This window comes from Canis lupus, chromosome 28 (assembly GCF_003254725.2).
Source record: "Canis lupus dingo isolate Sandy chromosome 28, ASM325472v2, whole genome shotgun sequence".
NCBI classification, from domain to species: Eukaryota; Metazoa; Chordata; class Mammalia; order Carnivora; family Canidae; genus Canis; species Canis lupus.
The window spans coordinates 15,945,581-15,970,485 of NC_064270.1; the positions used below are offsets into that span (position 1 = coordinate 15,945,581).

Below are 24,905 nucleotides of genomic sequence, written 5' to 3' on the forward strand. Positions count from 1 at the left end.
GAGAAAATGGGGAATATATCAGCTTCTTTTCTAAATGTCCAAGTTCTGGGCTGGTCTGATTTCCCCCTGAGATTTGGATGTGAAGGTGTTCAGGTGGTCTCCAAGGATCCCTCCAAGGGATGTTGGTATGGTCAGATTCAGGGGCTGAATCTTAACCCCCAAAGGTGATGGTATTAAGGGGTGGGCCCTTTAGGAGGTGCTTAATTCATGAGAGCAGAGCCTCATGAACGGAATTAGTGCCTTGAAAAGACGCTTGCCCCTTCTACTTTGTGAGGACACAGCCAGAGGGCATTGACTTTGAACGAGGAAGAAGGCCTCCATCAGAACGTGACCATGCCAGAGCCATGTTGTTGGACTTCCAGCTTCCAGAACTATGAGAAGTAAACTGTTGCATATAAGCTACTCAGTCTCTGAGGTGTAGGTGTTTGGTTGTAGCCTCTCAAATGGGTAAGACAGGAAGACTTAGTGCTCAGTATTAAATAAACGTGCAATCCACTTGACGATTATAGGGTGGCCTCCATGGTGAGCACACACTCTGGTTTCTCCTGAGTAGACCTAACTTCTGGCATCTTGTCTCATCCCCTGTCGCAGCAGGTGTGTTACATCAGGTGAAGCTGTGTGCCATGTCCTTACAACCCACTCTCAGCCTCATTCAGGAGCCTAACCAAAAGCAGAGGATTCCTGCTTTGTGAGGCAGCTGGACGCCCTCCCACTCCCTGAGCCTTGAGGATGAGGGACAGAGGTTGTAAAAATTCACAGCCAGAGTGGCTGTAGGACCTGAGAGGAGACAGTGAGGCAGGGCTGAAGTAGCTGGAGAGGGGCTGGGCAGGTGGGGGCTTGTCCCTCCCCAGCCAGTTCTGAACCCTTCTGACTAATACTGCTGGGTCACAGCTGGAGGATTGCTGTCCCCTTCCAGCTCCAAGTTTCCTGCTTCTACGGACAGGTGAATGCCTGGGCGCCTAGGTCTGCTCTAGGGGCTTACCACCCACACCTGCAGGCTTCATTTTCCATCTGGTTTGGGGGTCTGAGAGGCTGTGGGCTCATACCCCATTCCCGTTTCTTCACTTGGCCACGGTTCACACTCCGCTGAAGTAGGTGGCCACCTCCTTGCGTGGAGGCCGGGGCCTGCCTCCTGCCCAGCCGTTGCCCATCAGTGGCTCCTCCTGGCCCAGCTGCAAGGGCGGCTTGCATTTGTGCCAGCTCGTGAGCAGCCTATTCATGGTGCCTTGATCCGTGATGCCGCGCAGCTTCTCCCTCTCCTCCTCAGCCCCGTCAGTGGTCGCCGGGGCAGCTGAGCCAGCAGGGGCTGTGGCCAGTGCCCCGTGGGCATGACCCAACTCCAGGTCATGGTTCACCGCCTCAAAGAACTGCTGGATGCAGACCTTGGCGAAGGCCTTGGCGTGCTCTGTGCACGTCTCATCAAAGAGCTTGCGCTCGATGTCAATATAGTGGGACCAGTACTTGCTTTTGAGGAAGGCAGCCTGTGTGAAGCAGGGTCGCACGGAGCGCACGACGAAGGCCAGCAGCGTGGTCAGCAGCACAAAGGACCAGCCCAGTGCCTGCAGGGGAGACAGCGGGGAGTTGACTGGCACTGCCCTCTGGCCCCCCAAGCCTGTCTAAAATCCCCAAGCACTCTGGATCAGGACTTTTAGGGAAAAGAGTACTGAGGAGTAAATGAATTCACCTCTTGGACTCGATTTTCCTTTTCTGTCAAATGGGCATAGATACACCATCTCATGGAAATGGGATCCTGCGAGTAAAATGCCCCGTGTGTAGGCCTGGCACTCAATACACAGGAGTTAACTGGGCAGACCTTGGAACTAGGCAACCTGGTTTTGGACCCTGTCTCCAGTCCTTATTAGTTGACCAGGAGCAAAGTATCTAACTTCTCTGTTAGATACCTTGGTCTCCCCACCTATAAAATGGGGCTGCTAATGGTACATTCTCACAGGGTTTTTGTGAGGACTAAATGTGATCATGAACAGTGCAGTGCCTGGTCCATAGTTAGTGTTCAGTAACCATTAGCCACTATTATCATGTCAATGGGCCCTTGCTACCCATATGCCTTTTCCTTGACCTCCCAGGGCCATAGTGACCCTTCCTCTTCTGAGCTTTGTATGTCTTCTCTGGCTCCTGGTATTGTCTGCCTTTTGGTAGCCAGCACTAAATGAGCCTCCTCTGTGTGGGCTCTGAGCTGGACCCTCAAGAAACAAACAAGACACTTGCTCGAACTCTGCTGAAGAGCACTAGACATTTGGGTGCTAGATCCAATCTGCCAATAATTCACCGTCAGGCATGGGGCAGGAGGCTCTCCTCACCTGGGCTCCCGGATCAGCCCCCAGCTACACAGAGAAGCCTTTGGTCAGATGTGAGGGGCGGGTAAATGTCTATAATTGGGGTCAGGGGGTTGTGGCTGAGCAAATACGGGCTGGGAAGCTGCTCTGCATGAGCTTGGTCTGGGGGAAAACCCATGTGCTGGTCATAGACGAAATGTGGACCCCATGAAGCTGGGTCTCCTCAGATTTCACGTACAGCTAGGAATCTGATCTTTATGTGAAAATGTCTGGTTTTCCAAAATTCCAAGACTGAATTCTGAATTCACTCAGCAGGCCAGGCAAAACATGTCTATAGGCCAGGCAGTCTGTCCTCTAGGGGACCTCTTAGTTCATGATGCAGTGGTTTAAAGGTCAGGTAGAGGAACAGCTGTCCCAGGCCCTGAGGCCTGGTACAATAGCACAAGTGCCCACAGGGAGGAAGTGGTTTGGAGGGAAGCAGAGCTTGTACACTCAGAGCGTGACATTCACATGGGGCATTGGGTGGAGACGTGGGCCCCACAGGAGGGCTGGAGCCAGGGAGCCAGGGGTCTGGACTTGCCAGAGCAGAGTGTTCCTTTAGCCCTGGCTCCCTGCCCCTTCCCTGACAGCCCCTGGTCCATCTGCTGTAAGGACATGCTGCTGCTTTCTTCTTGTGCTGCAGTGATTGCAGGGGAGGCCTGGAGGCTTAGACAGGGGAGGGTCCAGAGGGTCCAGAAGACAAAGGAGTGGGGCTGGGGGGACCAAGCTCTATATTTCCAGTCAGTGGGCCCTCCAACCCTACCTTTAGGGCACATCCCAACAGTGCATCCCCTTCACCCAAGCCCTCCCTTCCAGAGCACCAGGACCCTTGGATCCCACTCCCTGAGTAGGGAGGCACCTGCTGGGGACATTTGGCAGGGAAATGTACCCAAATGGCCCAGCCACCCATCTGCCTCACCACTGCCTCAGCCTGGAAGAAGAAAAGGATGCAAATACACCAGGCTTGGGCAGACCGGGTGGCTCAGCGGTTTAGCGCTGCCTTCAGCCCAGGGCCTGATCCTGGTAACCTGGGATCAAGTCCCACGTCAGGCTCCCTGCATGGAGCCTGCTTCTCCCTCTGCCTGTGTCTCTGCTTTTCTCTCTCTCTCTCTCTCTCTCTGTGTCTCTCATGAATAAATAAATAAGATCTTTAAAAAATATATATGCCAGGCTTCCCCATTGGAGCTCAGGATGGAGAATGTGGGGTTGGCTGAGCTGTTGGGTCCACTCTAGGGACAGAGGCCTCGGGACTGAGGTAGCCATCGTACTTTTTCCAGACAGCACTGATGCAGAGAAGACACACAGCTCTGCCTTCAGAAGCCCTGGCCTCAGTTGGGAAGATATGCTCCTGCCCCAAAGAGCTCCTCTCTGAGAGGAGACCCAGCCCAGCCTGGGAAGCTCCAATCTATCGGGAAAACGTGACTGTGCCCTGAGGAAGCCTCATTTCAAGAGGAGGGGGATTGGACCTTGCCAGAGGGACCCCGGGCTGCGAGGGGAGACCCAGGCCGAGGCTGTGCTGCCCCCTCACCTGGGAGATGCAGCGCAGGTAGCGCACGGCCACCTCGCGGGCCAGCAGCCAGTCGCCGTCATAGATGTCAGGGCAGGGCACCCGGGCCAGCAGGCGGGCGAGCTCGGGTGGAGGCAGGCCAGGGGCCAGGCTGCCGTTGCCCAGCACGGTCACTGGTACGGCGGTGCAGAAGGCACAGAGGAAGCACTTGCCATCCAGCAGCGTGACGGCCACCCAGACGACGGGTGCGATGAGGGCGCGCTGGGCCATGGAGCAGAACATGTAGCGCAGCACGGCGGGGTCCTTGGCCCTGCGGCCCGGCGGCCGCTTCCACTCCTCCGCCAGCACGGACACGTTGTTGTTCATGACCAGGCCGAGCAGGAAGAGCACGAGCGGCGGCGCCAGCAGGATGCCCGCGCTGTAGGCCGCGTTGTAGCCGGGCAGGCAGGGGCAGTTGAAATCGAAGGCGGAGTACACCTGGGCGCTGGCCAGGGCCATGATGCCGCAGACGCCGTTCATGAAGGACTCCTGGTTGGACTGCAGGAACTGGAAGATCATCCGGAACTTGTCCATGGTGCCCCCTTCGGCGCCCGGCGGCCTCGTCCCTCGTCACCACGGCTTCAGGGGGGCCCCCGGGGCCCGCTCCGCCCGCCGGGTGCCCACCTCATGGCTGAGGCGGCCAGAGCTCGGGGCGGTGGCTCGGGCCACTGTCCACCGTCTCTTCGGGAAACCGTCCAGGCGGGGGCTGGCGGCGAGGGCGCGAGTCAGCCAATCCCGCGGGCGCGGCCAGGGTCCTGCCCCTCCCGTCACTGGGGAACCACGAGGGCCACACCCGCTGGAGCCCGGCTCGGCTCTCGGCTCTCGGGGTGTGGGAGGAGGGAAGGGAACGAGGCTCAGACGCAGGCCGGGGAGACCCTGTCTCCCGCAGAGCTGGAATTTGCGAGAATCCAGGGCTGTGGCAGGGCCTGAGCTTCTGGACCTTCTGCTTCCTTCTTCTTCCCTTCCCATTGGGTCTTTCCTCCATGCTGTATCAGGGTTCATGAGGGCTCCTCCATCGGTTCAAACAGTGATGTAGAAGGTGGTGACGACAGTGATGGTGGTGGCGGTGGTGATGGTGATGGGGTAGCGTTGGTGATGGTGGTTGTAGTGATGTAGTGGCGAGGATGGCAATGCTGTTGGGGGTGGTGATGCTGGTCACAGCGGGGACAATGGTGGTGGTGGTGGTGGTAGAGGAGATAGTGCTAATGCGGGCTGGCATAGTACAAAAATCCCTGAATTTGGAGCCAGAGGATTGCAATCTGCAAGATTGCCAGGTCCCCTCCTGGCTGGGCAGGGAGCTATGCCTGTGAGCATAATGCAGGTGCTTTTCTGTCCTGTTGCTTTTAATATTTAAATCTGTCCTGATTGCTTGTGTCTCTGTGGGTGTGTCTGTGTGTTCATGGACTATGGATGACACATCCTTTCCTGACTGCATCTTCTACTTCTACTCCCCCAGATCAGAAATTAAGGGGGTGGTGCTGTGGGGTTCATGCCTGGAGCTGTGGCCTGCAGAGTATCTGGGGAACCAGGCCAGGGCCCCTTCACCACCATATCCAAGTGAGGTGGAGCTTAAAGGACTCCCTTTGATGTTGCCAGCTCTCCCAGAAAAACAGGTCAGATCCAGCTCCAACCAAATGGAGCTGAAGCAGAGCAAGAGCCTGGATGGGGAGGCCAGGTGGGGCCTTCAGATCTGTGTGTCCCTGTGTGTGCCCATGTGTGAGCTCCCTGTGGCTTTGGGCCTCTGTGTATCTGCATGTGTGCAAATGACCATAGGAGAGGTCTTTGTGTGTCTCTGTATGACCCACAAGAATACCACTGTCTGGGGCTTCCCTTGTGTCAGGCCTGATGCCAGCACTGCACATGCATCACCCTGTGTAGCGCTCATACAATCCTATGGGATAGGTGTTACTGTCCCCATTCTACAGACCTGGGAACTGAGGCTCAAGTTAAGTTACTAGCTAAAGGTCCCATGGCTTGTAGGTGGAGGAGTGGGATTTGAATTCAGACTAGGAGGCACCTGGGTGGCTCAGTGGTTGAGCATCTGCCTTTGGCTCAGGTCGTGAACCCAGGGTCTTGGGATCGAGTCCTGTATCGGGCTCCCTGCAGGGCACCTGCTTCTCCCTCTGCCTATGTCTCTGCTCTCTCAATGTCTCTCATGAATAAATAAATAAAATCTTAAAAAAAAATGAATTCAGACTAGATGGGAGTTAGGGAAGGAGGGGGCAGGGAAGTTTTATTAGGCTTTTCTTCTCTGGCTGAATCAGGTTCAACTGTTCTAGTTTGGATGGAAATGCTAGTGAATCACAAGTAGAATTTGATGGGGAAGGATGTTGCCCTCCTCAGTCCTCAGACTGGAGCACCTTGGCTGGTGGCCCCTGGGGGGCCCTTTTTGGGGGCTCTCCAGGGGTGCACCCACAGGTGGAGAGCAGGATGAGGGAGATCCAGCCAAAGAGGTGTCTGCCCCCAGACATCTACTGCAACATCAATGTGTGCGGAGGACAAGGTTCTGAGGGGCTGGCACCCCATCCAGCTCCAGGTGGGGTGGTGCAGGAGCTCAGGAGTATGGCTCCAGGTGCTGCCTGGAATCTCTGTTTTCTATACTGGACATGGCTCCTTGTTAGTAGCTCATGTGCCCTTTTAGTGGCATCCAAGTTGGCTATCAGTTCTAACCTCTTTTTTACTATATGCCATGTGGCACACATTCTCTGCGAATTCTAACTTCAACATTTAAAAAAAATACTTGATATAGGGGTACCTGGGTTGGCTCAGTCAGCTAAGCACCTGCCTTCAGCTTGCGTCATGATCCCGGGGTCATGGGATCAAGCCACACATAAGGCTCTCTGCTTGGTGGAGAGCCTGCTTCTCCCTCTCCCCCTGCTTGTGTATGTGCATTCTCTCTCTCTCCCTCTCTCTCTCTCTCTCTCTCTAACAAATATATAAAATCTTAAAAAAAAACTTGATATGAAACGGTTTGTTTCGTGGGGTTCCTGGGTGGCTCATACAGTTAAGCATCTGCCTTCTGCTCAGGTCATGATCCCAAGGTCCTGGGATCCGCACACCCCTGACCCCCGCAACCCCCTACCCTGCATCTGGCTCCCTGCTCAGCGGGAAGTTTGCTTTTCCCTCTCCCTCTGCCCCCCACAGTGTATGTTCTCTCTCTCATAAATAAATTAAAAAAAAAAAACAAACCACCAAATATCCCTCCAAAACCCAGTTTAACTGGATTCTAAGCCTATTATTATCACAAGAATTTTGTTTACAGTTCTTCCAAGTAAATGTGTGTTAGATTCTTTACATACCATTCAAACTCTTGTAAATTTTTGAAAAGATCGTCATTAAAAAGCCTTCGTGGGGGTGGGATAAATGGGAGGAGGTCAAAACAAACTTCCAGTTATAAAATAAATAAGTCATGAGGATGTAATATATGGCTTGGTGTCAATAGTTAATAATTCTATATCACATATTTGAAAGTTGGATCTTAGATGTTCTTCTCAGGAAAAAAAATTGTAACTGTGTGTGGTGATGAATGTTAACTAGACTTATTGTGGTGATCATTTTGCAATATATACAAATATCTAATCATTATGTTGTGTGCACCTGACACCAACATGTTATATGTCAATTATATCACAATTAGAGAAAAGAGCCTTGAATAGGAAATGCCTGTGATTATTTCAAGCAAAAAAAAAAAAAAAAAAAAAAGAATCTGATGTTAAAAAGTTGTGCTCACTGAAGCCAGCTCATATTTCTCATTCTGAGAGATCTGGGAGACTTCATTAGGATGTTTTATACCAATTCAGTATTTAATAACTTTCCTAGTACTTTGTACCACATTTTTCTTACCACAATTATATAAGGAAGATGTAATTTTTTTTTCCACCAGGCCCTGTATAGATGTCTCCAAAGCCCTTAAGTTTGCCTCAGTGTCTTGTACCAGTGTTATCAGTGTGTTGATCCACTGGGATGGGAAGATTAGGAACCTCTCCCTACTGGGGAGAAGGTGGAAGTGGCCTGTTGAGTCATAGCTAAGGCCAGAACTGTGTCAGCGACCACAGAAGGGACACAGGCTGCTCATCTGTGGAACAGGGAGAATTAAAGAGCTTACCTCTCAGGCTGTGGTGAGCCTCAGGGGGGCTGCTGCAGGGAGGAGTTGAGTGCAGCCCTGGGCCCCCAGCCAGTTCTCAAGTAGAGGACCCTTATAACCTTGGAATGGTAATAATGATCAATTCTGCACTTGAACATCAGTGGTGCATTTTGAAAATCTATATTCGTTTCCTATTACTATAGAAAATTACCACAAGTTCATTGGCTTAAAACAACACAAGTGTATTTTCTCATAGTTCTGGGGGAGGGAAGAGGCAGTCAGGAGTCTGAAAGAGGTCACAATGGGCTTAAAATCATTAAGGGGCTGGTAGGCTATGCTCCAGGGGGGAATCCATTTCCCAGCCTTCCCTGGCTTGGAGAAGATACACACATCTCCTGGCTCACAACCCCACGTCCCTTCGGCCTCTGCTTCTGTGTCACTTCTCTTCCCATGATCCTCCCACCACCCTCTTCTAAGGACCCTGATTGCATGGGTAGTTCTGGCTAATCCAGGATAGTCTCCCCATCAAGACTTTTAACACAATCACATCTGCAAAGTCCCTTTTGCAGGTAACACACTCCCAGGTTCCAGGGACCAGGAGGCAGACTTGGGGCCCACAATTCTTATCTGCTGCAGTATGGTCTTCAGTGGTGCAGCTAGCAGTGCTCTGTGTCTTTCTCGCCTCTGCCCTGTAGCTCCTAGAGTGTGACTGGGTATAAATGGAAAACAGGAATGTCATGTCCCTGCTCAAACTTTTGGATGCCTTGGGTGACAAACTCAGCCACGGCTACCACTGTGGGATGAGCACCAGTCCCTTCACCTCCTGCCCCCAGGAGTTGTCCTGACACCCATGCCAGTGCTGCCGAGTCCCCTCCGGGTTGGAGGAGTGAAGAGTGGCATGAAAAGTAGCATGCAAAGGGGGCCTCTGGAGAGTGGGTGCCGAACCTCTAGGAAAATCTCTGATTTGCGTAGGAGAGCACAAGTGTGTGTCGAAAGCTGATACTGATGCCTCTTTCGTTCACTGCTGTGTTCCTAATGCTCAGCCCAGTGTGGCTGGTTTAGTAGATGCTCAGTGAGGGAGGAATTCAGACACAGAGAGGAGATAGTCCTGTCACTCTGGCTCTGGGCTTGCCACCAGATTGGATTCTGTGAGCAGGGTGGGGAGGTTCTGAAGAGCAGGTCCTCCTTCATGTGAAGGGTGGCTGGGTGCAAGGAGGGGTGCTCAGGAGGGGCTGGTGCCCACTCAAAGCTCATTACCATGGTAACAACCAATGTCCCCTCCGCCCTGCTACCAGTTACCACCCAGACCACTTTCTGTTGCTCTCCTCTAGAGCTTCAGGGGCACTCTCCCCATCCTACAGCCCTCTCTGCCCTCCCCCCTGCAGAGCAGATCAAGCAGAGATAAGGACAGGTCATTTCATCTGGCCTCAAAGGACCAGGCAGAGTCAGGCTGTCAGCAGAGAACTCCTTTACTTCCTATGGCACCCTGGAAGTGGAAGCGTGTTAGTGTGGACATGATTCCTCTATTCTCGTCATACTTTTCAGGTCCTGGTGCCTCTTTCTATGTTGGGGTGCTAAGGGTCCCTCCCACATCAGTATCCTAAAACAGGGCAAGTTCCAAACCTCCCACCTGTCCTTTATAACCCTGGGGGTGTGTTGGGGGGCAGGGAGTTAGGCACTGCCCACGGATTTATATGAATCCTACAGAACCCCTGTCCCATCTGCCTCACCAGGACACCTTCCTGGGTGAGCAGTCCTCTGCCCTACAGAGTTACCAAAAACCAATGATAATCCTTTAGTTCTCCCACTCCTGGATCTCCCTGAAGCTCTGGATTTATTGTATAGCCTTCCCCCATTGTGAAATTTACTTGTCTCTGGCATTCTTCGGGACTTTTCCTCTGTGATTTTTCCTTTTTCTCTCATTTACTGCCCCCTCTTTCTCCTTCAAAGCTCTGAAGTTCTTGTTCCTTCCTCTTCTCACTCAAGCCTCTCTCTTGCTGGCCCTGCCCATTCCTGCATGCTTAAACATCCATGCCATGTCCTTCCTCCTGACCTTGCAGGCATGCAGTTGCCTCTCATGTCTAGTTGCCTGCTGGATCAAGCCACAGTCCTGACCTAAACTCCCAAGACTCCTTTTCCTTGCAGAACTGCACCTGTCCAGGCAGCTTCTAGTACATTTCTGCCTTGCCCAGCTGGCCACTGTGTCTCCCAGGAGACAGGCCCTCTGTGCAGGGCATGGTCGGGAGGGGTACCACCCAGAGTTGGCTGGGGCTGGGGTGATGAGCTTGGGCACTCATGATGGCTGCTTTCCAGGGAGATGAGGGTCTTTGAGAGCAGGTGGGAGCCTTCCAGCATGTCCCCCACTCCCTCGTTGGGTGGCATGCACTGCTCCAGGCATCTCACTCTCATGGGATGTGAGCAAATGGTGGATGGACAATGGCAAAGAGGTTTGAATTGGAAACCAATTTGGGGACTGAAGGGTAAGGACACATTTGAGAGCTGTCAGGGGCCGAGGAGCCAGAGAATGTGTCACGGGATGCAGGGCTCGGGAGCAATTTTTTTTTTTTAAGATTTTATTTATTTATTCATGAGAACACAGAGAGAGAGAGGCAGAGACACAGGCAGAGGGAGAAGCAGGCTCCATGCAGGGAGCCCGATGTGGGACTTGATCCCAGGTCTCCAGGATCAGGCCCTGGGCTGAAGGCGGCGCTAAACCGCTGAGCCACCCGGGCTGCCCATCGAGAGCAATTCTTGATGGGACTCATCAGAAGTGGGCTCCTTGGCCCCCTAGCCAAGCTCCTTTGCTTTCACCAGGCTGAACGGCACACCTCTGCATTTGGTTGTGTGCTCACTAGATCACATCATCTCTCCCTTCCAGACTGGAAATGCCATTAAGACAGAGCTCTTGGGCAGCCCGAGTGGCTCAGTGGTTTAGTGCCGCCTTCAGCCCAGGGTGTGATCCTGGAGACCCAGGATCGAGTCCCACATGGGGCTCCCTGCTTGGAGCCTGCTTCTCCCTCTGCCTGTATCTCTCTCTCTCTCTCTCACTCTCTCTCTCTCTCTGTCTCTCATGAATAAATTTAAAAAAAGAAAAAAGAGCACTTGGGACGCCTGGGTGGCACAGAGGTTAAGTGTCTGCCTTTGGCTCAGGTCGTGATCACGGGGTCCTGGGATCAAGTTCTGTATCTGGCTCCCTGTGAGAAGTCTGCCTCTCCCTCTGCCTGTGTCTCTGTCGCTCTCTGTGTCTCTCATGAATAAATAAAATCTTAAAAAAAAAAAAAGAGAGATGTTATCTGTCCTATTCTCTGGCACTCTGGGCATTCCATCAATATTTGCTGAATGAATAAATGACACATATGCTGCCTCCTTTCCCAATTCTTTGCCTTTGTTCTTGCTGTTTCCTCCCTGTAGGTGCCCTGTGACCCCACCCCCAACTCTCTCTCCACTTGTCAAAACCCTCCCTCTCCTTCTAGACTCATTCAAAAGGAGCCTTCCCTGATCCCACAGCTTGGAGCCATTCTTCTCCATGCTAAATCTCTGTGGCACGTGGCTTGCCTCTATCATATCACTTATACATTTTTCTTTGGTATAATTATTTGGTTATAATTGTTTCTGTATCCAGCTCTGTCCCTGTATGACAGTGAGCTCCGTGAGGGCAGGTTACATCATCCGTGTATTCTTTCTTTCCTATTTCCTGACACAATGCTTTCTGTGCACTCGGTGCTTTATAAGTGCACAGTACAAGAAGGTAGGGTATTGACTGCAGTCAGTGGCTTTTTACTGGGCCAAATGCTGCTTCCTTGCAGCTCAAAGTGGGGTCTCTGAGCCCCTTACCCTGAGCTGACTGGGCTATCTCTAAGATCCCTCTCCTTCCTTCCCATCCAATCCCTGCTAACACTTTGGTTAAATCATGCTCTGTTTCAGACATTTGCATGGTCTGACCACAGCACAGTAGGTGGAGGGAGGCTGAGCTGCAAAGATTATCTGGTCATACAAGTCTCTTGGCAAGAGCACAGGAGAGCAGAGATTGCCTGATATGGAGGGCAGGAGAGCAGAGATTGCCTGATATGGAGGGCGGCTGGGCTCCAGGGGGACATCCAGGGGCCCCTGAACTGCCTTCCAGGCCCTGAGGACCAGAAAAGCATGGGGGGAACTCAGCTTTGCATATCTGTGGTTACCATCTGTGCTGATGGAGGCCATAGCAGGATGTGTTTGTATGAGTGAGTGAATGAGTGAGTGTGTGTGTGTGTGTGTGTGTGAGAGAGAGAGAGAGAGAGAGAGAGAGAGAGAGATGAATGAGTCATCAGGGAGGGGCAGAGGTCCAGAGTTGCTCCAAGGCTAGATCTTCCCCACCTTTCCTGTTTGGGCTGCCAGAGACTGAGTGGTAGTTCTTCCAGCAAGACTTAACCCTGGTGTTTCAAGGGTTTTCCTTCCTAGCCAGGCCCAACACTCACACTTGGCGCAGAGGTCTTAAACATTGGAACGCCTGCATGGTGCAGTCGGTTAAGCATTGGGCTCTTGGTTCCAGCTCAGGTCATGATCTCAGAGTGGTGGGATCCAGCCCCACATTGGACTCTGTGCTCAGCGGGGAGTCTGCATGACACTCCCTCTCCCTCTGCCCTTCACCTGCTCTCTTGTTGTCTCTCTGAAATAAATAACTAAATAAGTCTTAAAAAACAAAACAAAACATTGGCACTTATCAAATCACCTGGGGTGCTTGGTCAGTGTAGGCATGTCTGGGCCCACCCCTGCCCTGATTTTCAGATCTGTTCCCTGCACCACACACCTGGAACTTGCTAGTTATTACTCAGAGAAACTCAGGGGAAGCTGCAGGAAACCCAACCAGAGCGCTGAAAACAAATACACAAACTATCTAGAGGGCTGAGACTTCTGTAGCAGCCAGGACGCCTGGGATCAAATTCCAGCTTCTCCATGGGTGACCTTGAGCAACTTAACCTCTTTTGGCCTTAGTTTTCTTCTTTAAAATGGGGCTAATAATCATCCTGCTTCATGAGGTTATCACGAGGATTAAACGAGTTACATATGTAAAGACCTTAAAACAATGCCTGGCATATGGCAAACATGTTAGATGTTATTATATTATTTTTTTTTTTTAATTTTATTTACTTATGATAGTCACACACAGAGAGAGAAAGAGAGGCAGAGACACAGGCAGAGGGAGAAGCAGGCTCCATGCACCGGGAGCCCGATGTGGGATTCGATCCCGGGTCTCCAGGATCGCGCCCTGGGCCAAAGGCAGGCGCCAAACCACTGTGCCACCCAGGGATCCCTATATTATTATTTTTAATTTAGAATCTGTACATCTAGGATCCAGAATGCACAGCAGATCTACTTAGACTCTTGCTAGTTCACAAGTGTATCACCCAGGAGCCTGACAGAGATGCAATATGGGACCTAGTCCTAGATGCACTGAATCCGAATCTGCATTTAACAAGAGCTCCAGGCAACAGTGAGCATCTTAAAGTTTGTGAAGCCCTGCCCTAGAGCATGCTGGAGGCCACACCCTGAAACTCGCCAGAGGCCAAGCCATTTTGAGGAAGGAGCCCAGCAAGGGTTAGGTTGCCCTGCCTGGGGGTCCCCATAGCCCGGAAAGGCCCCAGATGGTTGCTAGGGGGGCATTCCCCGCTGGGGTCTCTACACGTCAGTGTGCTGGGGCAGCCTGGTGCCCAGGGCCACCGTGGCGGCTCGGTGGCTGAGGCCACCCGCCCGGAGCCCAGGGGATGCCACGAGGTCGAGCGGTGGTTTGCTGGAGTACCACGTGCTCAGGAGGCGGTCCACCTGCTCCCGGCTGGAGACCGCCCGCAGGTGGGCCTTGCCGCCACCGTCGCCATCCAGGCCGTCGGGGCCGTTGGGCACCAGGGGGGGCTCGGGGCGCCCTGCCGCGGTGTCCCGGCGCAGCCCGCGGGCCCGCATCTCACTCTGCATGCTGGCGAAGAAGTGCAGCACGCAGCGGTGCGCGAAGTCCCGCGCGTGCTCACAGCACGTCTCGTCGAAGAGCTTCTGCTCCAGGTCCACATAGTTGCTCCAGTATCTGCGCTGCAGGAAGACTGTCTGGTCGAAGCAAGGCCTCAGGCAGCGGGCCAGGAAGGCCACGATGATCAGGAGCAGGGTGATGCTCCAGCCGATGGCCTGGGGGCAGGGGTGAGGCCGGGTGCTATACAGCGCGGCAAGGGTGTTCCAAAGTCTCTCCCTTTCCTTATCCCTCCCATCTCTCCCCAAATCTATCCATGTTCCCATTTACTCATCCCTCCTACCAACCACTTCCACCCATCCTCACTTGCATTCAGTCTCATCCTTGCATCCATCTGTCTGTCCAACTCTTTCTCCACCCATTGGTTCAGCCGTCTATCCTCTCACCTACGTATCTATCAGCATCCCATCCAGCCATCGTCGCCTCGGACCTTCTGTCTGTACATCATACATCCTCCTACCCATCCACTCATGTTTCCATACTCTCATCCTTTCTTCCATTTATCCACCCACCCTTCATTCATCCTCCCAACCTTCTTCCTGAAGGAAACCAGAATGTCACCCCAAAATATGACTCTTTGACATAAAAATTATCTTGAATGGAAGACAGGAAGCAGCAACCCTAGGAACAGTTATCTTTACCCTCCTCTTTTGTGCCTAAGGCAGGAAATATATTCTCCTTTTACTAGGAAACAATTCTTATCTGCCCAGAGACAACACCAGAGGAATCTGCTGACAAACCTCACGTAGCTTCTGGTTATCTATTGACCTTCCACAATTTCTGCCCTTGGAGCCAGACACTGCTCTCCTTCATCCTGTCATTGCTCTACAAAGGCATTGCTCTTTTTGAAGATGGCAGATAAGCTGCAGTTCTAAGCCACCACTTTGAGTTACTCTTTCTTTGTTTTAGGTTTCTCCCATGTGATATGCACTGGGCACATTAATAAACTGGGTTTTCCTCCTGTTAACTTTTTTGTTAGAGTCTCAGCTGGAAACCTAAGATGCATGGAGGCAGAGTTTTGCCTCCTTACACTCAACCCACCCATCTACCCACCCACCCATCATCCACCCACTCATTCATCCATCCATCCATCATCCTTTTTTTTTTATCCCGTCCTTCACCTATCCTCACAGGTGCTTATGCATCCCATCTATGCAGCCACCTGTCCTATATTTTGGAAGAGGCACTGGGGACCTCACACTTTAGTGGAGGAAACAAGGAAACGGTGATAGATTGGCTGAATGCTATGTTGAGAGATGTATAGGGGGTCACGGGAATACAGAGGAGGGACACCCAATCTGAACTTGAGGACTCAAGGGAACAGTGGGGTGGTTGCTGAGACCTGGAAGCTGAGTAATAGTTATATACGATACAAACAGGGGACAGTGTTCCAGGGCAAGTGTGAGGAAAGACTTGAAGAGTTCCCTGAGTTTGGAGCCCACACCTGCCCGACGCCTCTCCCTCCTCTCTGCCCACCCAAAGCTTTAGTCTCTCCAAGGCTGTGCTTAAGACCAGAGAAACTGTGTGCTCCTGGGGCAGAGAAATCACTCCTCTAAGTCACAAAGACATATGAACCCTTATCATTTGTAGATCTGGTTTACAAAGCTCTCTCATTTGGCCTCTCTCAGGATCTCCCCTTCCTCCTACCAACGTAAAATAGTCATGTGAGTGTTTTACACGTGAGGAGCATTTAATGTGCCCGATAACCTACATCTGAGTCAGGATTCAAACCTTGGTGTGCCTGAAAATTCAATGCTCTTTCTGGTGAACTAGTGAGAGCCCAGAGAGTTTAAGCCTGCAGGGCTCATCCACGTGGAGGAGTCCAAACCTCCCTTGATTTTGAGACGCTGAGACCTAGATGGGGGAGTAATGTGGCTAAGGCAGAGTCTGACCCAGAATCAGATGTGTCCTGAGCACCGGTCCTGTCTCCATCATGCACTTGTCTTGGCTCCCACAAAGGGCTGGGTTGTGTTTTTATTCCCTGTAGCCCCAGCCTGTGCTCTGCATGCCATGGGTTGATGTAAATACTTTTGTGGGGACCCAGCCCCAGCTGGCCTCTGGGAGGAATCTGGAGTCTGGGCTGGGGGGTGGGGCTGGAGTCTGCCCCCAGGGTGATGGAATGGATGCCAGTGTGGGGAGCTAGGGGCCTGGGGAGGACCTGCATTGCAGTGAGGTGGTTCAGAGGGCTTGGAGTGATGACACTTCAGATCCCTGCCCTGTCTCCTGTGAGCAGTGCAACTTGGGTCTGTGAACTAAACTCTCAGGACCTCAGTTTCCTTATCTGCAAAATGGGATGATAATAATTATACCCATCTCATCAGGTTATTCTGAGAATAAATGAAGTCATGCATATGAAATGCTTAACACAGTGCCTGATACATAGGTGCTCAATAAATGGTAATTAGTATTATTCCTGAGAGGTGGCAAGAATGTGCCTATGGGGTGGGGGGCAGGGCAGAGCAGTGTATCTCCAGTGCTTTTGTCATCTAGCTTCCTGGGGATGGAACTAGCTGACTCCTGGAGGGTACGGGCACCTGGTCTCTGCCCTGGGGTGAGTTAATGTTGATAGCAAAGTGTGTGCTTCTTAAGGCCCAATGGAGTCCTGTTTAGGGATCATGCTCCTGATCCTCCCAGGGGCCATCTGCTTGGTTGTGTTTCCAGCAGCAGAGAGGGGCCCTAGGGAACCACTCATACCTCCTCATCCCATGCCCTTCAGAAAACAAAGCAGGAGATTTTCCGGGGCTGGGAGAGAACCACCCAAATTACCTGGGACAGGCACCGTAGGTAGCGGGACACTGCCTTTCTGGCGGGGCTGTCCCTGACCAGCTCGTCCTCCTTGCAGGGTACCTTGGCCAGGAAGAGCTGCACCTGGCTGGGGGTCATGTTGGCAAAGTCCAGAAACTTCTCAGGGTCCACGGAACTGCTAAAGGCACACACGAAGCACTTGCCATCAAGGAGGGCCAGTAGGATCCAGACAAGGGGGGCAGCCAGTGCTCTCTGCAGCACAGAGGAACACATATACCTAGGGGTAGAGGAAGGCAGGGTCACGAAGGGCGGCCGGAATTCAGCTGCAGCAGGAAGGCTGTAGGAGAAAGGCAAGGATGGACTTCCCAGGAGGGCTAGGAGATACCTGATGAGCTTACATCAGAGGTCCGGGCAGCAGAGGGCAGAGAGGCTGGAGGGCTGAGGGCCCCAGGAGATCAGGAGAGTCCTGCCCGCAGTCCCAGGATGGGAGCACTGGGGAATTGGTAGGCCTCCTACTCTAGGCCCTGCCCATGCCAGAGACACTTCTATCTTTGGTGATCAGTTGCATTCATGCAGGCAAGGCTGAGGGCCTCTGACCTCAACCACCTACCTGCATGGCTCTGCCTGAGGGCTTTGGAGGAGTTTCTGCTCCCAGAGGGGGTCACTAGAAGCCAGGAGAGTTAACAACCCTAATCAACCTTCAATTCACAGGGACGGGGCCTGGTGGATAAAGACCACATCTTCCTAAACTCTCGGTGAGAAGTGTGTTCTATCTGTGTTCTCAGAGGGTCCCCAGGAGGACTGACCCCAGGCGTCCACTCACGATCACGTTCTCCCCAGAGCTGCTTTTGGGGGGAGCCTAAATGTAGACAGCCCTGCCCAATAATCCTTCTAGAGGCAGTGCCTCAGATACCTCCCTCCAGGTCTGGAGGTGCTATACTCCCTGAGCCGCAGGGGAAAAGGCAAAGGGCATGGCCAGTGTGTGTGACCCTTGCCACGTGGCTGAATCACAGGGAGCACAGGACCCCCAGTGCAACATGAAGCAGAGGCTGCTGAGCAGGGCACGCAGGTGTTGTTTCTGACTTGTGTGTACAAACCATAAAATGGTGTATGCTGGGGGTGTGTATAAGGGCGCAGGGCCCACCCAGCAGTGAATTATAAATGCATCATGGATAGGGGTGGATCTGGTGTTTTCTAGGGGCAAGGAGGTTAGAAGGTGGAACTGGGGACTTGTTATGACTGTACATTGAGAACACTGCATTTGTCCATACCAAGACCAGGGGCAAAAATAGAGATCAGTAGGCTGAAAACCCCAAGCCCCTCCTGCCACTGCCCGCAGATCTAGAGCACTTAGACCTTTTGTCCAAAACACTCAGGGCAGTGGTGCCAGCTTGGACTGGGAGTCCATCTGTGTTTGAATCTGAGCCATGCTTCTTCCTTGCTGTGGGAGCTCTGAGTTACTCACCCTCTCTGCTTTAGGCGCCTCATCCTGGAAAACGGGTCTATCCTGGAGCCCTCTCAGGGCCAAGGTAGGAATTCAGAGGCTGTGTACACATGGCACTTGGCACAGAGCGTGGGACCAAGGTGGTGCTCAATATTGGCCGGGAAGCATTATGAATTGCTAAAGTCCATCAACTGATTTTGATATAGTGCCCCAGCAGGTGCAAGGCTCTGAGGACACAGCGGTTCAGCGGGTGACATTCCTTGGCCCCAGGGAGCTCACAGGTAGAGGGAACTCAGCCTTGAAGCCAATCACGCCTCCTACGATGTGGGCAAGCTGGCTGTGCATGTCACGGGATGGCCCTTCATGTACATACTGAGTGATAACTTACGGCCAGCGAACAGATGTGACCTGCGCAAAACCTGGGAATCCTATAACATCCATGGGTCTCCAGCACCGGCCACGGAAGGGTGACAAATGACAGGAACAGAAATACCTGTTTCCAGAGTGGAAACTGGCTGAAGAGCCCCTGTGGGCTCCTCCTCTTCCCAACTGGGGGCACACCTGATAGTGCCTATGGGGGTGCATGGGGGAGCCCTGCCAATACCCGTGAGGATCACTGGGCTTTGGGAGCCACCTGGCAGGGACTGGGGAGGGCCCTGACAATGCCCACGGTGGGTGGTGTGGGAGCGCACCTGATGATCCCTGGGTCCTTGGTCCGCTGCCCCGCGGGCCGGCGCCACTCCTCAACCATCACCACCGACTGCCGGTTGGCGAGGAGGCCGCAGAGGAAGAGGGCGAGGGGGGGTGTGAGCAGCAGCCCCAGGCCGTACAGGGTGTTGTAGCGCGCCAGGCAGGGGCAGTTGAAGTCAAAGGAGGAGTAGAGCTTGACGGTGACCGCAGGCCAGCAGCAAGCAGATGCCGTTCATCACCGACTCTGAGCTGGACTGGAAGTGCTGGAAGAGCATGCGGAACTTTTCCATGGCTCAGGCCCGCTGGGGGTGGGCGGCTGTCGGGGGGAGCAGGGAGGCTTCGACCACCTTCCCAGCAAATCCAGATGGCTCTGGGGGCTAGGGGGGTGCAGAGGAGAGTCTTCTTTTCCAAGGGACAAGGAAGGGGTGATGTCCAGCCCCCAGCTCAGCCTCTTGGGGCCCAGCCAAGGGCGTCAGGCGGAGGCAAGCTCTCTCCAGGAAGACCCCCCTGTCCAGCCCCGAGTGCCCCCCAGTGCCACTCCCCTCCTCTCTGGAGGAAACAGTCACTGCTCTGTGCCACACCAGCCCAGAGCACCTCTAGGCAAATGTTCCCTGCCCTGTCACTCCACCCTCCCCAGCCCATGCCTTCCTGTCTTCGGGGTTTGGATGCTGGGGCCTGACAGCTGGTGGGGCTTCTTTGGGGGGATAGGCAAATTTGGGGTGTGGTAAGGCACCGATGCTGATGGGGCTGATTCTATTTTCTGGTTTTGGTCCAAAACACCATTTGACTCAGCTGAGCCTAGGGAGACTTCACATTGACTTTCACGCTGGGAGGACCCAGGGGGCACTGGCGCCTGCCTCAAGGCTGCCTGAAAGAGAAGACCCTTGAGAAGAGTCTGAATGATGTTTCAGTATTTGCTGGGTTAGGGGCTGTGGAAGGGAAAGGCTTTCCTGCCAGAAGACACCACATGGGCAAAGGCATGGAGGTGAGAACAGCTCAGTGTGGGCCAGGGGTCTGGGGCTGCTGGAATTCAGTATCAGGTAGCAGGTGTCATGAGAAGGGGCTGGAGGGGTCAGTGGGTGCCTGTGACCTTCTCTGTTTTATTTTGCTGTCTGCAGGTCTGGCCACTGACTAGCCCAGGTCTCTCTAAAGCACAGCTTCTATCACATCACTCTTGTGTTCAGGTGTGACCAGGAGCTCCCTCAGCTTTCTTAGCTTGGCATTCAAGGCCCTCCCATTGTACCCACACATGCCCCACCTCCACACCTTTGCTGACACCATCCTTCCTACTCAACCACCCTTGCCCCTTCCTTGAATCTGCTCTTAAGAGGCAGCTCAAGTGCAGCCCTGTCACCAAGCCCCACCCTGGTGACCTCAGCTCTGCAGGAGCCTCTACCTCCCCTTTGGTCCCTGAAAAGCTGCCTCAGCCTGTTATTAATCCTCCTCTGAGATGGGGGGTGGGCAAGGATGTGGCCTGCAGCTTTTTTCTCTGTAGCATCTAGCATGGTGCTGAGTGCATAGCAAGTGACAGCAAATGTTTGTTCTCTGGGATACTGATGCCTAGACCCCTTTATTTCATCTCTGGCTCTGACCTCTCTGCCCACCACTTGGCTTGCACCTGCCTCCCTATCCACACTTCTAGGAAGCCAGTGAGTGGAATGTAGGTCCTGCCCTAATTTCTGTCTGTCTCTCCCTCTCTCTCTCTCTCATTCTGTCTTTGTCTCTCGGACTCTACCTCTTTAGAGAGAGAGAGAGTGTGTGTGTGTGACTCTTTGTGTCCCTCCATGTGTCTTTCTGGGGGTCTTTCTGTCGCCATCCCTCTCTCCGGGTTGCTTCCTCTTTTTATCTTTCCCTTCCCCTCACCTGCTGTCCACCCCTTAGCACCCTTGTCTTCCTGGCCCCCACTTCTGACTTTGGCAGCCTCGCTTGGGGAGAGGAGTGAGGGTGCCCCAGAAGGACAAGACTCTGTTCCTGGGGTCATGGGTCAGGGTGCCTTGGGCCTGGAGAGTGGACAGGGGGTGGGTGAAGTGACAGACCCCAGCTACTCACCCTCTCTGGCAAACTGGCTCGGCCCAGGGTGACCTCTGAGACAGAGAAAGCCTCAAGGACTGGGATGATCCTGATCCCACTGACCCTTGCTCTGTCCAACCTGGACCAGCACCCACCCTGGGCTTGGGGCGATGGCCTCAGTCAAGTTCATGTGTCAGCCCAGGTGTCCTTTTCTCAGACCCAGGGTCCTGATGGTCATGAAGGCCACTTCCCACCAACCCTGGAGGCACAGGAGGTGAACATCCTTCCGTATGCTCATCCTCAGAGACCTGGTCCAGCTCTCCCATCTCCGTGGAACTCGCCTGGACTACTGCAGGGACATGGAGCAGCCTTGTTTCTCTATTCTCAAATACCTCTGAGAAAAATCTCCAGTTTTTCTGATTAATCACAGCATTATGAAACATTTAAAAATAAAGAATATGAACGTGTTGCCATCACTGCAATCCCCAGAGTCTCCCTGCCCCTGCATTGGTGTAGATCCTTCCAGACTCTTTGCAGGGCCCACACGGAGCAGAGCCAGCTTGCCCGCCTGGTGCTCTTTGGGAGAACTGCTACCCACCATGAATTCGCCACTGCGTGTCGCTACTCACCCAGCGGCAGCAGCAATGGGGTCGCCCTGGAGAGGCAGCTCAGGCCTTCAGCAGCTCAGGCCACAGCTCTGAGATGCATCCTTTCCCCTGGTTTCACCTTTCTGAAGGATAACAGCCCAGCTGTTTGAGAGACCCCTGGGCCTGCAAAATAAATTTTGCATAGGTCACTTAGCCTGTATTTTCAAGTCAGACTATCCCAAATATGTTCTGCAAATTTCATACCTATTTGTGCAGTCTATACTTATAATGAGGTAAAGACAGAAACCTGGTTCTTATTTATTATTTGTATTTTGCATAATGAGAGTGTTCGTCTGGGTCCTGTGAGACAGGATTACCCGTGTGAGGGAAAATGGGGAGGGACCTGGTGAAGGTGGGAGGGCCGTCAGGGGCATGCAAGTGTGAGAAACTGAGTGAGAAACTCCTCTAGCCTGGTTCATTCTCCTAATGAGGCTGAAAACGGCCACCGCCACATTCTTCAGGTGGCTGTGGGTTCCAGAGAGGCTGGATGGACACCTTTTGAAGGTTACACAGCCTGGTGGGGACAGAACTAGGCAGGAAGCTGGGATCCTCCTTCCATGCCTTCCAGGCCCTGCACACCTGCTGGGCTGCTGACCCTAAGAGCCACTAGCCCCTGATAACCTAGGGAGCCCTCAGAAAAAAGCAAACAATCTTTCTGGGAGAACATTGCAGGAAACTGAGACAGGGTCTCTCTCCCAGGTTATCCCAGCTGTTATCTCTCACAGCTCCAACCTGGGAGGTGACCCAGAGCTCCCAGGTCAGCCCACCACAACTTAAAGAGATACTATTTTCCAGAGTGTGGGTGTAGCTTCACATTTTAAAAATTCTATGTTTTTTAAGTACCTACGCTTAGAGCAATGATTTTAGAAATTTCCCAGTACAACCACAAACGATTTCTATTAGAAAAATTCAAAGGGGTTATGGAACAAGGTAAAAGGGGAGGAGGATCATATTTTGTTGCCAGGAGCCGGCGTCTGCTGAACCAGAAGAGGCAGAAAGAGAGCAAAGAATCTGAGAGATTTCCTTTACTTTCATGTGTGGGAGGATTTGAAATTGCAGACTTGCTACATGATTATGCCTTCACGTAAACCCCTACCCCACTCCAAGGGTCTCTGGCTATGTTCTTCTGGGTCTTTTAATGCTGGGGACATGTTTTCAAATCCTGTTTTTATTTTAAATGGTGACATAAAAAAATGGTGACATAAATCTTGTTAGCAGTTTTCAATATGTATTAACTTGTGATTGGAAGATCTGCATAAGGGGCGCCTGCGTGGCTCAGATGACGGAGCCTCTGCCTTCAGCTTAGGTCATAATTCTGGGGTTCTGGGATCGAGCCCCATGTCAGGGCTCCCTGCTCAGCGGGGAGTCTACTTCTCCCTCTCCCTCTCCCCTCATGTTCTCTCTCAGTGCCTCTCTGTCTCAAGTGAATAAATAAAATCTTAAAAAAAAAAAAAAGGAAGATCTGCATAGAACAAGTCTTTGGTTTCTCTTCATTTTCTGAGGGTCTTGCAGAGATATCTTGGTGGGGGGGTCTTCCAGATTTTTTTTCCTTTAACAGGAATATGGATATTATTTGAGAAACATTGGCTTTACCAGTCTTGGAGTTCCTGGGACTGAGAGGGTTCTTTAGGTCTATGTACCCTCATTAGAGAAACTCAGTGTATCTGAAGTGTGTGAGTGTGTGTGAGTACACGCATGCGCATGTGTCAGGGCGTATCTGTACTTGTGGGTTCATGTGTGTGTTATACATCTATAGAGGGTGTGCATAAGTATGTGTCTTTGGAAATCCAGGTGTGGCTCTCTTTCTTATTTCTGTAGTGAGTACAATCTCCCCTGAGGTTTCTTTTTCTCTTTTTCCTTCCAAAGGAAGACATTGGAGGTGTGTCCCAATGGTGCCCTTTCCATCTCTAAGAGCTGGTCTTCTCTTCTATCCTGATGACAGAGGTGTCTGCAGGATCCTGGTGATGGGACCTTCCGGTCTGTCTGTGGCAGACTGGGGAAAATCAATGTGGTACTTCTGTGGGTTCCACTCTGGTGACTACATGGAGCCACATGGCCCTTCAAGGACTGGAAAGAGGATGAAAATGAAGAGGGGTAAGTAATGGCCTGGGGAGAACTGGCTGACCATCTGAGAAAGTCTTCAGCTGAATTCTCGTCTCATTCTTTATACCAAAATCAATTCCAAATGGCTCAGAGACTTCAACATAAAAACTACAATCATAACACTTCCACAGAAAATGTAGATGGATGTATTCATTATCAGAGTCAAGGCAAGACCTTGGTGAACAGCACAGAAGTGAGTAGCTCTGAAGAAGACGGTTAACGTGGGCCTCAACTCCGGTGGGCAAAATACCCATAAACAAAGTAAAAATATCAAACTGAAAAAAGACATCTGCCACACAAAGGCCTAGGTTCCCTAATTTGCAGAGGGATCATATAAATCAATAAAAGAAGTGAACCATCCTCTGGGAAAATGGGCAAAGAACGTCAATGGGCTAATCACAACAAAACAAGTAGCCGAAGATCCTGCAAGGATTCTAAGTCTCAAACATAATTAAATACTAATCTAAATAAGTAGGTGCCTCTTTAAACTTACCACATTGTTGGAAACTAAAGGGGTGATAATTTCCAGTGTCAATGAGGACTTTGGGAAACAGCTGCTTTCATAAACTGATGGTTAAGAGTACAAGTTTGTAGGGCTTTTCTAGGACAATTTGGTGATATAGTTAAAGCAAAAATTTAAATAGACATGCTCTTTGACCTAACAACTACACAGCTCTGAATTTGTCCTATGGATAGATTTGCCTGGAAGTCGCCAAGATAAACGAACAGAATACTCCTTACAGCTTTGTATGAATGGTGATAAAACTGCAAACAACCAAAATTCCTTTAAATAAATTATGTCACAGCCGTAAAATGGGATTTACACAACTATTAAAAGAACGAAGCAAATTTATGTGTGTTCATATGAAAAGATCATTAATAGATCTTTGGGTAGGTTTAAAAAGCAGTTTAGTGTATTGTGCATAGTGTATGATCCCTTCTAAGTAAAAATGATATAAATATGTAAAAATTTTGGTATCCTGTCATATTTTTGCTGGAGGGATACACAAGAGATATGGACAGTTATTGGGTGGTCAGGGAGAAGGGACTTTTATGTTCTTTCCATTTCCTTTCTGTGTTGTTGACTTTTTTTTTTAAAGAGAGGGGTCGGGGAGGGACAGAGGAAGAGGAAAAGAATCTTAAGCAGGCTCCAAGCATGGAGCTGGACCTGGGGCCTTATCTCAGGACTCTGAGATCATGACGAGCCAAAATCAAGAGTCGGATGCTTAACCAACTAAGCAACCCAGGTTGCTTGACTTTTCAAACAATGGGTACATATGAATTTTATTTTTAAAAGATCAATAAGTGACA

At 51.8% G+C, this 24,905-nt stretch overlaps 2 protein-coding genes across 2 annotated transcripts; both read right to left on the reverse strand.

Annotated features, from left to right (window-relative positions):
* Positions 1-324: 324 nt before the first annotated feature.
* On the reverse strand, positions 325-4,604 carry CALHM1 (calcium homeostasis modulator 1). The gene is made up of 2 exons (XM_025467090.3): positions 3,862-4,604; positions 325-1,559 (listed from the first exon to the last, which is right to left on the reverse strand). The coding sequence occupies exons 1-2, from the start codon at positions 4,411-4,413 to the stop codon at positions 1,077-1,079; spliced, it is 1,035 nt and encodes a 344-aa protein (XP_025322875.1). The 5' UTR covers positions 4,414-4,604; the 3' UTR covers positions 325-1,076.
* An 8,494-nt stretch (positions 4,605-13,098) lies between these two features.
* CALHM3 (calcium homeostasis modulator 3) lies at positions 13,099-22,967 on the reverse strand. The gene is given in 5 exon segments (XM_025467092.3): positions 13,099-14,113; positions 16,722-16,977; positions 18,837-19,042; positions 19,044-19,211; positions 21,474-22,967. Coding segments are annotated over 4 exon segments (1,038 nt in total). The 5' UTR covers positions 19,125-19,211; positions 21,474-22,967; the 3' UTR covers positions 13,099-13,618.
* Between the last annotated feature and the right edge of the window lie 1,938 nt (positions 22,968-24,905).

Excerpts from the sequence above, each read along its gene's own strand:
- CALHM1 (XM_025467090.3), bottom strand. The coding sequence starts at position 4,413 with ATGGACAAGTTCCGGATGATCTTCCAGTTCCTGCAGTCCAACCAGGAG. Across the intron at positions 1,560-3,861 it reads ACCTGCGCTGCATCTCCCAG|GCACTGGGCTGGTCCTTTGT; the intron begins GTGAGGGGGCAG and ends TCTCCCCTGCAG.